Below are 18085 nucleotides of genomic sequence, written 5' to 3'. Positions count from 1 at the left end.
GAAATGGGAAGCCCTAGGTACTTAATTGGAAAACTCCCTAGTTTACAACTAAGTAGGTTGGCAATGCGGGAGGCGCGGGGATTGTCCATCCCAATGGCAATCACCTCACTCTTCAAAAAGTTAATCTTCAAGCCGGAAATGATCTCGAAAGCGAGGAGAATGAGCTTCATCGAGGCTATGCTATGGTCATCGGTCTCAAAGAGCAGCAGAGTGTCGTCCGCATATTGTAAGTGGGTGATCCCTCCTGGGCAAAGGTGAGGCACCACACCTCGAATATGGCCGGCGTTCTTGGCCTTGTTCACCATGGCCGAGAGGGCATCAGCAACAAAGTTGAAAATCAAAGGCAAGGAGGGATCTCCTTGTCTAATACCTCTTTTGTTGCGGAAGAAGTTCCCCACTTCTCCGTTGATAGCAATCGCAGTCTGTCCCCCCGACACAAGTTGCATGATGCGATGGATGAAACCTGACTCAAATCCCTTCCGAGTCAGCACCTCGCGAAGAACTCCCAGTTCACTCAGTCATAGGCTTTCTCAAAGTCGAGCTTGAAGAGCACGGCCGGCTGACGCGTGCGCTTAAGCTCGTGAACGATCTCTTGCAAAACAACCGGACCTTCTAGGATGTTACGCCCTTTGAGAAAACCCGACTGGCTACGGTCGATCACACGCTGTGCAACCGGGGCAAGTCTCGTAGTGTAAGCCTTGGAGCATAATTTGAAAGGCACGTTAATAAGGGTGATGGGGCGGTATTGCTTGATCGAGTCCGCCCCCTTAACTTTAGGGATGAGGCTAATGACGCCGAAGTTGAGGCGCGAGATGTCTACTGTGCCTAGCGCAAACCCATTGATAATATCGTAGAAAATGTCCTTGAGCGCCGGCCAAAACCGCCGGAAGAAAGACACCGGACAACCGTCCGACCCTGGTGCGGTATCGATCTTCATCGAGCCAAGCGCGTCATCGATCTCCCCCGTGGAGAAGGATAAGGCCAGGCCATCATTCTCGACCTGCGACACACGTGATTCTTCCTCCCAAAAGTCCGCACGGAGATGAAGGGGCTTTTCGTCCGCTGTTCCCAACAGGTTAAGGAAGAAATCGTAGATGTGCCGCGAAATTTCGGCTTGACTGACCAGAACCCCCTGGTCTGATTGCAATCTCAGGATCGAATATTTCCTCTTGCGGTCGTTGGCGAATGCATGAAAATAGCCCGTATTAGCGTCCCCCTTGGTAATCCACTTGACGCCACCCCTCCGGCGCCAATATTCCTCCTCTTCCCTGAGGATGGCCAGCACTTGATTCTCGAGGGCATAACGGTTAGCCCACTCTGCTTCCGAAAAGGATCTAGAGTCGGCTTGGGCGTCAAGGGCCTTGATTTCCTCGATAAAAGCTTCCCTAGCTCGTTTAGCGTCACTACCGTGATTTGCGCCCCACCCTCGAAGGAAACCACGCAGGGTCCCTGCCGCCGACACCCAAATGTCAAGAGAGCCTCTGGAGCGCCCAGCCGCAGCCCTAGCTTGTTCCCAACGCGCGAGGAGCAGAGGAATGAACCCCTCTACCTCGAACCACCCTGTTTCGAAGTAGAAACGTGGGCTATGCTTAATCCTATCCTCCCCAGAGGCCAGGATCAATGGGACATGGTCAGAGCCAATGCATGTTTCAGCAACTAGCGTGCACATGGGAAAGATCATCTCCCAGTCAGCCGTAACGAAAACGCGGTCCAGGACGCTCCGAACCGGGTTGAGTTGTTTGTTAGTCCACGTGTATCTAGCCCCTGTCCTAGCAATTTCCCGTAAAGCGCAAGCCCACAATGGCATTGTTAGAAAGGGAGACCCTAGGCCAGTCAATGTTGCGATTATTTTTGTCCGCGTCCGATTGGATAAGGTTAAAATCACCCCCAAGAACAATGGGAATGTTAGCGGCTTGCTTGTCCCCGACCAAGACATGGATTTCACCCAGGAAATCAGCCGCGCGCGAGTGATCGGCCGGACCGTAAACACAAACGATCGCCCAGGAAGCGAGAGAGACTCTATGCTTAATCGTGACAGAAATGTAAAACGATCCCACGTCCCAGGTAACAACATCACATACATCAGAATTACAACCCAGAAGAAGACCGCCCGAATGGCCAATGGAAGGGACCCAGCCCCACACAAAGCGGTGGAGAGGATCATAGGCCGCAAGATCACGATATGAAAAGTCCGCTTTGATCGTTTCTTGAAGAGCCACCACGTCAATACTTTCGCGCGCGATATACTCCCTAAGTAGTGTGCGACAACCCGAGTGCCCGCAACCCCTAATGTTCCAAAAGATGTAACACATCAGATGATACGGTTGCGAAGGCGAACCCCTCTTGAGGTCACCGGTTTTGCCACTCGTTTCTTAGCCTGGGCGTGGCTCGTCGACGGTGCTGCGTCAACCTCCCTGGTTGCGGCAGCCCCCTCTGACAGGACAAGCGAGGTGGGAATACCCAAAGCCTCTGGGTTAACGGAGACCGCCAGCACCGTGGAATCGGCCTCCCTGGCCTTGGCCGCAGCAGCGGCCTCTGCCAATGCCGCTTGGGCCTCCTCACGAGCACGGATAAGGGTCACAAGCTCCCCACGGTCCGTACCTAAATCGAAACCGCAGTCGTCTAGGATAGAAACTAGTTGCGGATCTGTAAACACGTTCAGAATCTTAAAGGAGGGGGGTGGGTTACCTGAGATCTCCAAGTTCTTGTCCGCCAGGCGAAGCTGAGCACTCTCCAAGGAAGATAGATCACCCAGCGCTGCCTTGGCCCGAGCTCTTGGGGCCCGCTAAGGGCCCGGAGATGCCCGAGAGCGCCGTGCCTTGGTTGCCGTGCCCGCGGAGCCCAGCGCAGCCTGAAGATCCACGCACGCCGGCGCCACCGGCAAAGGGAGCGCCAGCGCAGCTTGCTTGACAGGAGGCTTCCGTCCGGCCGTCTTCTTGGGGGCACGCCCAGAACCCCCCGAACTGCGACGGCTCGACACCGGGGTGCGAATGGAAGGCTCATTGAGCACCACGCCCGAGTCCGAGCCAAGCAAACTGGGGGAGGCTGGGGCGGCAGCCGCAACGACGCGACCGACAGCATCAGAGCGGCCAGCCACAGGGAGCGATGCCGAGCCCACCATATTGAAAGCCCCCACCAGAGTGCGCGACGGAGGTGGACTGCTCCCAGCCGTATCCGAAATTGCCAGCGCCCCAGGCTCCGCGTTCTCCTTCCCTTCTTCGAGCGCAAGTTCTTTGATACCCAATTGGTCCCAGGTCTCCGTGTCAATTGACGTGTCTGGCATGCTATCCTCAGGTTCATCCTCACGACCAGCCATGTCCACATCCGTAGCGCGGTCCTCGTTACCAGTGTGTTGCCCGCCCTGGGTCCCTGGATCTTGCTGCTGCAGCCGAGTTGACCCTCCGATCCCCGGACCAGGCGGTCCAGCACTCTTGTCGCCCGGGTGGGAGGGTGGGATGTTAGGGCCAGGCGCCGCCGACCCGTCGCTAGGGCACTTTGGGAGTCGCTCCACCTCGACCCGAATGTCGTAACCCTCTTGATTAAACCAAACTTGCACAAAACCATTCATCTTGTCAGGGGCTCTGCACCCAAACTTCATCCTCACCGGTCCCACCCGGATGAGGGAAAGCTCGTCCACCATGATAGGTCTGCCCAGCATCTTGAGCCCCTCCATCAGGCGCTCGACACGACGATGTTTCTTGGGTATGCCATGAAGGCGGAGCCACACCTCCGGCATAGAGAGGGGCACTATCGTCTCCTGGATTGAGTCATGAACCAGCACTGTAATGTCGTTGATGGAGAGGACAAGCTTGCCACTTGTCTTTGCCATATGCAATAGATCTGCAGAGGGGAAGACCACCGCAAAGTCGTTGTCGCCAACTTGCGCTATCTGCGAGTCCCAGTCTCCAGCGACCATGTGCTTCAGCTCCTGCTTGAGCGTACGCAGCGAAAGCCTCCCTGGCTCCACTAACAGAATGGCACCATTGGCGGTTATAAGGTCGTCACCCTCCGCCATCTCTTCTTCTTCGAACTCCATGCAGAAAAATCCTTCGCCCAGAATGGCGCTGCCCATGATCTGGAGGTGCGGCTGCTTGCCCCGAGAAGGGCAATAAGCCGAGGCGTGTCCCTCCTGTTTGCAGATCACACAAAGGGGGGGAGGTGCATTTGGCCTGAAAATGCCCGGTCCGGCCGCACTTGAAGCATTCCCCGCCCTCCTCTTCTACTGGAATGGGAGCGTCCGCAGAGCCCCGCGGTGCAACGGGCGTGACCACCGCAAGCGGTGCAGCCGAAGCCCGTGGCTTTTTTGCCAGCGGGTCCCCATGACATCTGCCGCAAAGGGGGTGCTCTTGCTTGCGCTCCAGCTCGCGGCGCCGCACGCCATGCTTGCGCTTCTGCTTCTTCTCTTGCTGACCCCACCAGGGTGGAGGAGGACCCCAATCCCCCTCGCGCCCGTGGTAACCAGATCCTGAGTCATGTCCGTGGTAGCCACCGTAACCACGACCAACACCGCCGTCTTGACCATGCTCAAAGCCACCGCCGCCGTCCGCACGCCCAGCTGCCTTGGCCCGCTGACCATGCCTCGCCTGCGCCCGTAGGGCCTTCTCGCGCCGCCATTCCTCCTCGGAGAGCGGAGGCTCCATCGGGGGCTTGTCTGCGCGCCGGTCGCCCATGGCCGTCGCCTCGGCAAAGGACAGGGTGAGTGGGGGAGGAGGGGGAGGGGAACGAGAGATCTGATGGGGAGACGGTGGTGCCGCACCTCACTGGAACGAGCCGGAAACCCTAGAGAGGGGTCGCGGAGGCCCCGGCGCAGCCATATATAGCGCTGGCAGGCGGGCCACCGGGCCCCTCCCAGGGCAGGCCGACCGCGTGGGCTGGCAGGGCCAGGTCCAGCACCAGAAACCGAATGCCCCCCCGCAGACGTCGAGGGCCCCACAACAGGCGGCCCGTCGACCAGAGGACAGAGCTGGGCCAGCCCATGCCCAGAGGCCCCCAGCAGGCCCAAGGAAGGGGCGGTCGGCGCCAACCCTAGCGCGTCAGCCACCTCCGCCACCCGCTCCGCCGCCGCCGCCATCGACGCCGTTGAGGGGAGGGCAGGGAGGGCAGGCCACTCCTCGAGCGTCACCGGGGCCACCGCGGGCCCAGAACGCCGGGGAGATAGCGGAGCCGCCAGACGAGACCCCCGTGCGTCCACGTCCGCTTGCGCCTCTGGCCGCTAGTAGCGCACCACCGTCGCCCGCGAACCGCCACCACCCGGCGCAAAACGGCGGCGCCAGTCACCCTGACCAGCCCCGCCATGAGTCGCCGCCAGCACAAAATCACCCAACGTCGCCCCCGACGGGGGAGGAGCCAGCCGCGGTGAGGAAAGGTCATCCTCCTCGCCGGACGTATCCTCCGCCAGAGCCCAGAACCGGCCACCGCAGCCTGCACGACCCGCCCCAGGGTTAAGCGCCGGGGCAGGGGACGTCGGGGCGCCACAGGGACCCCGCCGCACCAGCACCCACGCCGTCGCCGCGACAGCACCGCCGGGAGGGAGGGGGGAGGGATCGCCGCCCGCGTCGCCCCGAGTCGCCTCCAATGGCTCACGCGTTTCAAAACCCATTCCCTGCATCGTCGTAAACTAACCCCGTCTTGCACTATTGCCTCACCTTGGATCTTCATACGGGTAACCCTTGTACAGCACTCCTTTCATCCGGTGAAAAGTGTATATCTAGAAATTTTAGGACAAATCATGGTGTTGGATAAAAAATGCATTGGAAATGTGCAAGCCACCATCTCTCCCCTCTTTAATTACCCAACCTCCAATAAGCTAAGTGCATGTAGAAATTAAGAAGACCATATGTAGATTGCTATTGGTCTTGATTACCGTGTGATGTGAGAGAAGTATTTTTTTCCCACTTTAGAATACATTGAGAAGATAGAAGTACACTTTTTTATAGACAAATTTTAAAGCTAGATATACACTCTTGACCGAATGAAGGGAGTACACTGTACAGGGCAAACTAGGGCAGCAGGCTTTTCTTTTGTTACTAGGGTAGCAGGCAGACGAGCGTACCTGTCTGGCGATCTTGGGTGGCGAACGAGCACAACACGCAGGCACGAGGAAGCAATCCCGCATGGGCATCAGGCCGCTGGCTGCATACCGGGCTAGTTCTGCTGGGCTAATTTTTTTCAAATTAATTATACTCCCTCCGGTCCTTTTTACTCTGCATATTAGAATTTTCTGAAGTCAAACTTCACAAAGTTTGACCGTATTTATATGAAAAAATATCAACATCTGTCATGTTAAAGTTATATAATATGAAACTTTAAGTCATGACACATCTAGTAGTATTGATTTCAGATTGTGAATTTTGGCACTTTTTTCTACAAAATTGGTCAAACTTTATGAGGTTTGACTTCAGTCAAATTTTATATGTGAACTAAAAAGGACCGGAGGGAGTACCTAATTACCACCCAATTTGGGGCCTTATAATATGGGTTTGTGGTCTCAGTCGACTTAGACTTCATGAAGTCTAAGTCAGGTGACATCATCCAACAGTAGCCCAGCCCATTTTAGTTTCTTAGTAAGTCTTGGTACTTTTTTCTACTGTTGCTGGGCCGGCCGTGTTATTGCAGCCTAATGCCTTCATTTTTTCGGTTGTTGTCTGCTTTTGGACCAGCGATTTTTTGAATATCAAGAGTTTTTGTAGATGTTGCTCGTTCTGGCACACTGGCCGGACAGTAGTTAACTTTTTTTTACGGTGAGGGCCAATAGTAACCTTAGATATCTCAAAAACAAGTAGTAACCTTAGCCGTTTGCATGATTTTCCTACCATCCGGCCTTTTGTTGTTTTTGTTTTTTTTTCTGTATTTGCTTTTGTTTGTTAAATGTTTATTTCCTTTGAAAAATCAGTTATTGCTTGACCGTAAAAAAGAAATGAAAGCTTTGTTTACATTTATAGTACTCCCTCTGTCCCATAATATAAGAACGTTTTTGGAACTAGTGTAGTGTAAAAAATGTTCTTATATTATGGGACAGAGGGAGTAATATTTTGGAAGAAAGTGCTTGTTTATTTTTTAAATCATCATGTGTTGAAACAAATATTCTTAAAAAACATCATGTATATTAAAAAAAATGTTCACGGTGTGTTTACAAAAATAGAAAATAACTAAAAATACAACAACAAAATAAATTAAGCAGAAAAATAAGATATGATAATAATAGTAGTAGTGATAATAATAATAATAACACCATAAAGTTGCACTTTGAAAGACATGTAGTTGTAGTCGCGGCTACACTGTGTCTAGTGGACGATATGCAACTGTCCCCCTTCTGACAAAAATATCACTGAGTTGCAGTCACGTTGAAGACATGCAATTGCAGTCACCTGTCCATCCTTGATTTTCCCAGTTATTACTCGAGCGCGCTGAGGGGGAGTGACACTTGCAGTGGTGTGTTTAATGGCAGAGATGAAAAGAAAAAAAGTTCCACACTGATAGTAGACATGTAATTACACATGATTTAATTTACACCCAATTGTGTGTGATCGATGTATGTGCAAATAGGTGGTAATATTTTTAAAAAAATGAAAACTAATAGAAAACAGAAAAATGGGGAAAAGAAAAAACGAAAATGGGAGCGAAGCTGGGGAACAATCAAGCACAAACGCAACACAAAGCAATGACTAAAGGAACAAAAAAACAAAACAAAAATGCGAGCTTGAACACCTGCCCAACCCACAAAAGCATGCCTAGTGTCAAGCATGCAACTGTGCCCCCTCTCCTGCCGCCCTATGGGGAAATGAAGGTAAGTTGCAGCCGGATGGTTAGACATTAAGTTGCAGTTGGGGGCGACGCTTGCAATTGCGTACCTAGTGTCAGACATGCAACTGGCCCCTCTCCCGCCGCCCTACACCATGAAAAAGGTCAGTTGTAGTCGGATGGGTAGACATGCAATTGCAGTCGAGGGTGACACTTGCAGTTGTAGGCCAAGTGTTAGACATGCAACTTCCCCTACCTCTCTCGATGCTCTCTAACAAAACAAAAGTTCAGTTGCAGTAGGGGGCGACACTTGCAATTGCATGCCTAGTGGCCGACATGCAACTGCCCCCTCTCCCACCGCCAGCTGACAAAACAAAGGCCAGTTGCAGTTGGATTAGTAGACATGCAATTGCAGTCGGGTACGACGCTTGCAGTTGCGAGCGTAGTGTTAAACATGCAACTGCCCCCTCTCCGGTCATCATCTGACATAATAAAAAAGTCAGTTGCAGTTGGGTGGGTAGACATGTAGTTGCAGTCGAGGGAGACGCTTGCAGTTGCATGCCTAGTGTCAGACATGCAACTCCCCCTGCCCTCTCCGACTGCTCACCGAGAAAACAAAAAGGATAGTTACAGTCGTGTGGGTAGACATGCAGTTGTAGTCGAGGGTGACACGTGCAGTTGCATGCCCACTGTCAGACATGCAACCCCCCTCCTCTCCGACTGCTCATCGAGAAAACAAAAGGATAGTTACAGTCAGGTGTGTAGACAGGCACTTGTTTCGGGGGCGACACTTGCAGTTGCATGCGTAGCATCAAACATGCAACAGCCCCCGCTCCCACGACCTACCGACAAAACAAAAGGTTAGTTGCAATCGTCTGGGTAGACATGCAGTTACATTCAGGGCGACACTTTAGTTGCATGCCTAGTGTCAGACATGCAACTGCCCCTCTCCCGCCTCTCTTCGACGAAACAAAGGTCAGTTTCAGCTAGGTGGGTAGACATGCAATTGCAGTTGGTGGTGATGCTTGCAGTTGCGTGCCTAGTGTCAGACATGCAACTACCCCTTCTTTCCCGTCGTCCTCAGACATAACAAAAAGGTTAGTTGCGGCCGGGTGGGTGGACACGCACTTGCAGTTGCATGCCTAGTCTCAAACATGCAACTACCCCCTCTCCCGCCCACTAGCAAAACAATGGTCAGTTTCAGTTACCACTGAAAATTATTGAGTTACCGTTGTGATTTTAAATTCCCTCCATAAATAGATGCCACCCGCTACCCATGTTCCTGTGCTTGCAACGACTCAAGCAAACTTCACAGACCATCGCCAGAGAGCATAAAAAAACAAACAACACGAAGAATGTTAACAAGGATATGAAAATGACATATTTTATGACCAGACAAGCAAACAACGGTTTCTTAACTAGGATATGAAAAAGCAAACATATATGCATAGATGACATAAAAAAGAAACAATTACTAACAAAAATATGCATAAGTGGATTTTTTTTCCGTATAAGTGGATATATTAACATGATGTGGTCACAAAAATTGAAAATGAACATATTCTGTTGACTAACAAACAAATTCCGCTACTATCAAAAAAGAAACATTTCAAAAACTAGACAGAAAAACAAACATACATGCATACCTCTAGAATGTCTACTTGAAAACTAACAGAACTCTGCATTGACTAACAACAAATTCTATTGCATTTAAAACAAAGAAACATTTCTATTTGAAACTACTACAAACTCTGCTTGAAAATACTAGACCTCCGTTGATCCTCTGCTAAGAATGGGGAAATGGAAATAAAACTCACTAACCTCTGTTGATCCAAAATATATTTTGACTACTGGTGAAAGAGAAACTATTAATCTGCACTTTGTCCAAACTACTGGAACAAACAAATCCCCCTCGAATGGGGAAAATGAAGATAACTACTAATCTCTACTTAAAACAACCTACTGGAACCAACAAACATAAGAAATCGGAGGAACACCTACTCTCAGATCTACAGAATGACAGCTAAAAAAAAGAGAAATCAGAGGAACGCCTACCCAGCCCAGCGAACAACCCACCAAGAAAACCTCCCATGTCCCCCGACAAAAAGAAGCCCGACAAACAAACAAACAAACGGGCTGGACACACGTGTTACACAGGCTGAAACAAGATAACCCATTTTCAGCGCGAATCTTGAAGCAAACAAAGATCCGACGGATGGCGCGTCGACTGAGACTTCACTAAATCTCAGTCGACTGAGATTTAGCGAGTCTGTTAAAATAATGAAAGCTAAAAAGTACAAAAAAATAAACTAAAAATGGGACAATAAAAAATAATAACAAAAGAAAGAAAAATGGAAAAAGAAAAGACATACAAATGATACATAAAATGAAAAAGGGAGGAAAATGAAGACAAAGAACGAGACAACAACAGCCTAAAAAACACATATTGAGATGCGACCTGAAAAAAATAAAACAAAATGAGAAAGACCTACACGCATGGCCTGTTACATACACAGATAACAAAAGTGAGAAAGTCACAACACGAAAACAAAAAACGGCCCAAACAACAGAAAACACAGACAAACAGAGAATCGGGCTGGACGCTGTCCTTAGCAGGCTGAAAATGCGAAGTCTCAGTCGACTGAGATTTAGTGTCACCGTTATAATATTGGGGCCCTGTGCGGTCGGTCAGTTTGGCCTTCCTCATCCAGTGGCGGAGGCAGGATTCGAGTATAGGGGGGGATGAGTACATATATTGATCTAATCTCGTTGGTACTTACTCATCGCTGCTACTAAAATTGTCGATCATTGGGGGGAGGGGGGGGAGGGGGGGGGGGGGGGGCCAGGCCCCTGCTCGTCCCCCTGGCTCCGCCCCTGTCCTCATCGACGGGGCTGATCTTCACGCATCTTCTTGCTTAGCACCAAGACGAAGAGCACCTAGTCATGAGGCAGAGGGGTGACCCATGGATCTTCTTGAGCGAGTGGGGAGACAAGAGGACGAAGAGGAGGAAGCGGCTGCAGCTGGCGGCGTGCGTGTGGGGGAGAGAGGTGGAAAGGAAGACGTGCGCGTGTCACCAATGCGTAGCAGCCTTCCTTCGGAAGGAAACGAATTAATCACTCCGTTTATTGGAGGCCCCGTCTATTTCATCTCCTGCTTTTTTTCTCCTCGGTATTGTTCTTATCCGACTTGTCTATTGCGAGCGCTCGCCCTGCATGTCGCTCTTGTTAGATGTAATGTACGTATCAAATAAACAATTGATTTTTCGTGTTTGTCCCGTGGAGTATATATGTTCGATGTAATATTGTTCCCTTGAAATTGGTACCAGCAACAATGGGGGAAGAAGGAAGATCATCTCCCGTCCAAATGGAAGATAACTAGCCACAGTAACAAAAGGGTAAACAAATAAGTGCTGTTGAAAATCACTGCAACGCCATATGGTGCACGCTCATTTGTTAGTGCACATTCAAATAATTACCGCTAGCTGCGAGGAAGGAGATTACGGAGCGAGTAACTTTTGATGCTACCACGGTACATGCGAGAAAGATCGTCCTAATGCAAGGGTCTGCTGTTCCAAATAAAAATTGGTAGTTGAAATTTCATGTTAGAGTAACCGAAAACTCAGTTACTGTCTCCTAACGGAACATAATGATACTTTTTTCTTAGAAAAAAAGATATATCCTCGGTCTTTACATTTGAACGATGCATGCAATCATTTTATTAATTATTCACAAAGACCTTACAAAATAATGTATCAGTATACCTGAAGTCATCATCTTGACAACACACATGTCGCTACTCATATCCCTTTGATGGAGATGTGCCAAATGTCCGAGCCTAATACCAAACAAACATCGCACCAAATCCTAACATCTAAAGCCGGATGCTCCCACCAGGCCACAACGTCGGGACTGGGTCACACACCGATCTGACACACTCTCAAAGGCCGCCATCATCGTCAACCACTGATCCATCTCCAGAGCAGGTACTGACGCACCAACCTTGTCAGGTCTGCCGTCGACGCCATCATGGCGTCAGACAATGCCATCATCCCGCGCGTGTCCATCCAGACACGCACATCGCCGAAACTCCACAGCGCCATGCCGCCGTGATCCGCCATCGGTCTTGTGGTAGATGTAATACCGTTCCTCCTATTGTCACCTCCAGCCATCACTTACTCCAAAATGATGCCCCCAGGAGGGAAAGCGATACTGAGAACGCCGTCATCATCTGATCCGGGAGACCCTGATATAGGGTTTCCCCCGGAGCATCCCAAGTCCGATGATGCAAACTGCAGTGACGATGCCTCGACAAGGAAACGACATCAAAGATGCCGCCATCGTCTACCATGACCATAGTCAGCGCGATTTTCATCAGCAGTTGCGCCACCGGGCGTGCGTCGCCGGTGTCGCTGGTCCCTTCAACAAGAGCAAACATCAAAATGATGCCCTGAAGAGGGACTACGACGCAAAAGCACCGCCATCGCTCGATCTCAAGGAGATCCAGGGTTTTCCCCGGAGTTGTCCGAGCTGTCAAAGGACCAGACAAGGATGGAATCCTGTAGATCCGCCCAGCTGGGGACGTGTCGCACCCGCCACCGCGCCGACCGCGACCCAGAGACCAAGCCCACGCCTGAGCCCAGATCCGACCGGGCCGCCGCCGATCCGGTCACGCCGCCGCCGTCCCTGGCGACCGCGACGCCCCAGACATTGAAGCTGCCTGCCGTGGAGGTATGGGATCCCCGGAGCACCGCCTCCCCCCGCCGTGACGCCCAGCCGCACTCCATGCTCCAGCCCGAGGGCGCCGGCCTGCGCCAGCCCCTCATGAGCGGGAGGGCTCTGAGTCGCCGCCACCACCGGCGACGGCAAGGCTTCGCCTGGCCGCGCCCTCGGGCGGCGGCGAGGGATAAGGAGGAGGAGAGGGGAAGGTTAGCTGACGGGATCTGGGGGCCTCCCGGCCACCACACGGGGGCGACTCGGGAGGACGACTCGTGATACTTATTAAGCCAAAGTATATCTCGATTTGCATCTGCAATGTGCAAGTACGATTTTGCCACAATTGCAGCCAGTCGCGTAACAAGATTCCACTAGTTTAAGATCAGTAACCGGACGGAAGGTGCTTAAATCTTTGGTGGCCACCAGATGGTTAATGCAGTCCTGATGCTCCAAGCTCAAGAGAAGAATAAGAATGCCCAACTGAGTGTACGAAATCTGGGCAGGTGGTTAAATCTTCTTTCTTGCTCCAGTTTGATCTTCCGTATGCTATTTTTTTGACCGAGAAACTGTAGAACAATTGTTCTACAGTTTGTTCTACGGTATATTTTCATTAATAAAAAGTAAACTAACGTACAAAGGAGATACAAAAACCGCCCAAGAGGAAAGTAGAAAGTTAGCCAATTCCTGTTTTTGGAAACATTAGGGCTGAGTTAAAAATTGCTATTAAGCCACTGTGCAAATCTATGAATGTGTTTGGCCTTTATCTTGTACTGTAATAGTTTGAGATCTTGCTTGAGGTGAAATCTCCAAGATTGGATAGACTGTGGTATTCATCTGAAGATCTTCTCATTTCTCTGGTTCCAAATATTCCAGCAGCCAAGGATAACAACTTTTGTGGCAAATTGGCTTGGGAGTTGTTCTGATGCAAAAAATGCTTCCTCATAAACCGACATACCTCTTGCCTTGCGTGGAACTAGGGTGTTCCAACAATCCTGCGCAAAATTGTAATTCCAGAGAAGGTGAAGTGATGTCTCTTCAACATTCTGGCTGCAGTTTGGACAATGAGGGTTATCTAATTGCTAGCCCTTTCTCTAAAGAAGTGACCTGGTGTTGATTCTGCAGTGAGCTACCAACCAGAAGAAGATCTTATATCTGAGTTTGCTAGAACTTTTCCAGATCATTGGGAAATAGGGCGCCCCTCCTCATTTCCCATTAGATGTTTGTACATATGCATGGAGGAGTACTTGTTTTGAATTCCATTGCGGCTCCATTTATCCTTCCCATGTCTGTCAAGGGAGGGGATAATGCCTCCTAGCAGATTGAATTGATTGTATGCTATGTTGGATAAAGGAGTGTGGAAGTTTTCTATCCAGTTGTCAGATGCACAGAGACAGTTTGGGAGTCTTGGATAGCAAAAGAGTGCAGTTCTGGGAATTGTTGTTCCAATGTTTCTCCTCCCCAGCTATCTTTCCAGAATAAAGTTGCATGTCCAGAGATAACAATAATCTTCCATATGCTCTCGTGACTGAAGGACAGCTTTTGACATCGAACATCCAAATTCTGCTTAAATTCGTGCATTTCCTGTTAGACTGTATATACGTACCTCCGTACCTCTCTGTATATACCCTGTATTGTACCTCTTGGTACTTCTATATATATATATGAGATAGCCACACCCGTTCAGAGTGTCGAGCAGTTTTTCAAACATATCGTTTTACATGGTATCAGTTTAGGTTACAATGTCTTCCGCTGCATACACCGCCGCCGCCGCCGCCGTGGCTCCGGCTGCCGCCACCGCGGCGCCAGCTCCTGTCCCGCCTTTCCTCGCCTCCCGTCCGTTGGCAACGGTGTGGCAGGCCCAGTCCCCCGGGGCCGTCTCTTCTGGCTCCCCGATCAGATCTGAAGGGATGGGCGATCTGCCTCCATCGATCGGTGGCTCGACCAACTACGTCGTGCCATCGTCCTACGGTGGCGCCGCGTACGCTGCCCCGTCCATGTACGGGCCCCCGGCTGCACCAATCCATCCGTCTGGGTATGCTGCCTCGCCCATGTACAGGCCCCCGGCTGCATCGCTCCAAGGCGTACTGCCTCCACAAGCTGCTCCTGTGATGACCCATGGTGTGGCGCCGCTCCAGGACGTACTTCCCCAACCGGCTCCCGCGGCGAGCTATGGTGCAGCGCCGCCGCCATCATCCACATGGCGTGCGCCTTCCTACGGCACGGTGCAACCGCAACCCTATACGGCGCCCGCGCAGTCAATGTCCTACGGCGCTGCGTCTACCACGCCCCATGGGGGGCCTGCCGCACCTCACTACGGTGCACATACTGCTGCTCCGCCTGGCGCCTACCCGTCGCTGATGTATGATGGTGCCGTGCCTGCATCGCATCTGTCCATTCATGTGGATCCTGCCGTGGCGTCGTCGCCCTTCTACTTCTCGCATCTACTTCCGGTGAAGCTCTCACCGGACAATTATTTGCCGTGGCGTGCTCAGGTGCTGCCTCTCCTTCGATGCCGCTACTTGGAGGGATACGTGGATGTATCCCTCCCGTGCCCGCCGCCGTATCATCCGGCGTATCACACGTGGGTGGCTCAGGATCAGGCCATCCTCTCCGCCATCCAGTCATCGCTCACTCCGAGCGTCTCGTCGCTGGTTATCTTCACCGCCATGTCTCGCGATGCATGGGCGGCGCTACACACCAGCTTCGCCTCTCAGTCTCAGGCGTGTGCTCATTCTATACGCACCGAGTTGGGCGAGACTAAGCTCCGCGACCTCAGCATCACGGACTACTTCAACAAGATGACCGGCTTCGCTGACACACTGGCCTCGATCGGTCAGCCGCTTCTTCCCGAGGACTTCACCACCCATGTCCTTAACGGACTTGGTGACGACTATGATAATCTCGTTGAGAGTGTTCATGGTCGCGACGCTCCACTTCAGCCTCGTGAGCTCTATGCGCGCCTTCTCGGTCGCGAACAGCACATCAAGGTGCGCCGTGCCTCCCCGAGTTTCGCCTCTGCGAACGCCGCGACCCGCCGTAAACCGCAGAAGCCGTTCTCGCCGGGTGGCAAGCAGGCATCCTCGCCACAGCAGGCTTCGCGATCTGCTCCGCCGCCGTCCATCACTGGTGGTGGCCGTCCACACGCCTGTTGCCCATGCTGTGGCGCCCCGCAGGCCTGCCAGCTTTGTGGCCTCGAGCGTCACATCGCCTCTCGCTGTCATCGCCACTACAAGGACTTCCTTGGCCTTGGCAACAACGGCAAAGGGAATGAGAAGCAGGCGGCTGCTGCAGTGGCAAGTCATGAGCACGGGCACACCCCGTCCTACTCCATTGATCCGACGTGGCACATGGACACGGGGGCTACCAACCACCTGACGAGCGAGATGGGGAAACTCTCCACTCAGGAGCCATATCGCGGTCATGATCAGGTCCACACCGCCAGTGGAGCAGGTATGAGCATCTCACATGTTGGTCAGGCCTCACTTCTTACACACAACTCTAGAAAACTGCATCTTGCCAATGTTCTTAGAGTTCCTTCTGCTACACGTAGCTTGTTGTCCGTTCCTCAACTTACACGTGATAATAATGTCCTTGCTGAATTTCATCCTTTTTCGTTTCTTTATCAAGGATCGGGACACGAGGGACGTTCTTCTTAGCGGGCGTCTGCGCCATGGTCTGTATGCGCTTGATGCACCGCACCCACTTCCTGCGCAGAGTCCTCCCCAGGCCTTCGATGGTGTTCGTGTGTCGCCTACGCACTGGCATGCACGCCTTGGTCATCCTGCTGCTCCGATAGTTCGTCATTTTCTGCATCGTCATGAGCTTCCAGTTGTGTCAAATAAAATTGCTGAAACTATCTGTGATGCCTGTCAGCAAGGCAAGAGTCATCAACTTCCGTTTTTAGAGTCAAGTCGTGTTGTTCAGCACCCTCTTGAGCTTGATTTTTCTGATGTGTGGGGTCATGCCCAAACGTCTATTAGTGGCCACAATTACTATGTCAGCTTTATTGATGCTTATAGTCGGTTTACCTGGCTTTATCTTATCAAGCGCAAGTCTGATGTGTTTGATGTTTTTATCCAGTTTCAAGCGCATGTTGAGCGTCTCCTTAAGCATAAGATTCTTCATGTTCAGTCGGACTGGGGTGGTGAATATCACAACCTCAATTCGTTTTTTAATAAGCTTGGGATCTCGCACCGTGTGTCTTGTCCTCATACACATCAGCAGAATGGCACCGCTGAACGTAAGCATCGTCATCTCGTAGAGACTGGCCTGACCCTACTGGCTCATGCCTCCGTTCCATTTCGGTTTTGGAGTGATGCTTTTTCAACAGCTTGTTTCTTGATAAATAGCCTTCCCACACGACTTCTGAAAATGAAAACTCCTCTTGAACTGCTGCTCAATGAACTCCCAGATTACACCTTTCTCAAAGTCTTTGGATGTGCATGCTGGCCTCACCTTCGTCCATATAATAAGCGCAAGCTAGAGTTTCGGTCTAAAAAGTGTGTTTTTCTCGGGTATAGTTCCCTCCACAAAGGGTACAAATGCCTCCATGTTCCCACCAATCGCGTTTACATATCTTGTGATGTCGTGTTTGATGAGAGTGTGTTTCCTTTTCGTGCACTTCCGAACGACTCTACTACTCCAACACCACCTATGCACTCCACCATACATTCGCCTGATCAATTTGTAGATGTTGCACATGCTCCTATGCTGCTTCCTAATCATGCTGCAGGTATTGGACGTGGCGCCCGGCTTGAGCTTCTCACTAACCAGGTGTTGAATGATGATCATAGCGGAGGTGTTGATCGTGTGCATGGGCCATGCATAGCGGGTCAAACCCGTCAACCCGTCTCTGCCCCGCCTGGTGCAGCCACGCATGCTGCGCCCACGCGAGCGGCTCCGCCTGGCCCAATGGCCACGCCTGGCTCGGTGGCCAATCCGCCTGGCTCGGTGGTCTCCACGCGAGCGGCTCCGCCTGGCCCGATGGCCACGCCTGGCTCGGTGGTCTTCATGCGAGCGGCCGCTTCGCCTGGCCCGATGGCCACGCCTGGTCTGGACGCTGGCTCAGTGGCCGTCCCGGCTCCCGGTGGGCTTGCTCCCAGTGGGCCAAACACGCCTGGCCCGACGCCGCGTGGATCCCCATCGCCAACAGCCTTTGCGACTGGTTCAGCGTCGCCGGCATCTGTCGGCTCCACGTCATCCCTGCCGCCTGAGTCGAGCCAAGTATCGCCAGTACGACCTACAGCTGTTGCGCTCCGCCCCCGCACACATAGTCAGAATGGGTTTTTTCGCCCAAAGGAGCGCACAGATGGAACGGTTGCGTGGCTTGCCGCTTGTGTCTCTCATGCTGCTGCTGATCCTACAGCTGAGCCACGCCATTTTGAGGCTGCTCTTAGGATTCCTCACTGGCGAGCTGCGATGGAACATGAGTTTCAGGCTTTATTGAAAAATGACACTTGGCGACTTGTTCCCCCTGTTTCTGGTGCTAATATCATTGACTCCAAGTGGGTTTTCAAAGTTAAGAGACATGCCGATGGTTCCATTGAACGCTACAAGGTGCGGTTAGTAGCAAAGGGTTTCAAACAGAGGTATGGTCTTGATTATGAAGACACATTCAGTCCGGTTATCAACC

The 18085-nt window shown here is 51.8% G+C and overlaps 1 protein-coding gene across 1 annotated transcript; it reads left to right on the top strand.

The window, feature by feature from the left end:
- The first annotated feature begins 14192 nt into the window (after positions 1-14192).
- On the top strand, positions 14193-17666 carry LOC147960387 (uncharacterized). The gene is made up of 3 exons (XM_087533324.1): positions 14193-15920; positions 17186-17226; positions 17324-17666. The coding sequence occupies exons 1-3, from the start codon at positions 14193-14195 to the stop codon at positions 17664-17666; spliced, it is 2112 nt and encodes a 703-aa protein (XP_087389450.1).
- The last annotated feature ends 419 nt before the right edge of the window (positions 17667-18085 follow it).

Source organism: Triticum urartu, chromosome 7A (genome assembly GCF_056163025.1).
Source record: "Triticum urartu cultivar PI428250 chromosome 7A, HENAU_Tu73, whole genome shotgun sequence".
Classification (NCBI taxonomy): Eukaryota; Viridiplantae; Streptophyta; class Magnoliopsida; order Poales; family Poaceae; genus Triticum; species Triticum urartu.
Note: the sequence above shows the minus strand (reverse complement) of the source record. Positions and strands in the feature narration are given on the sequence as shown.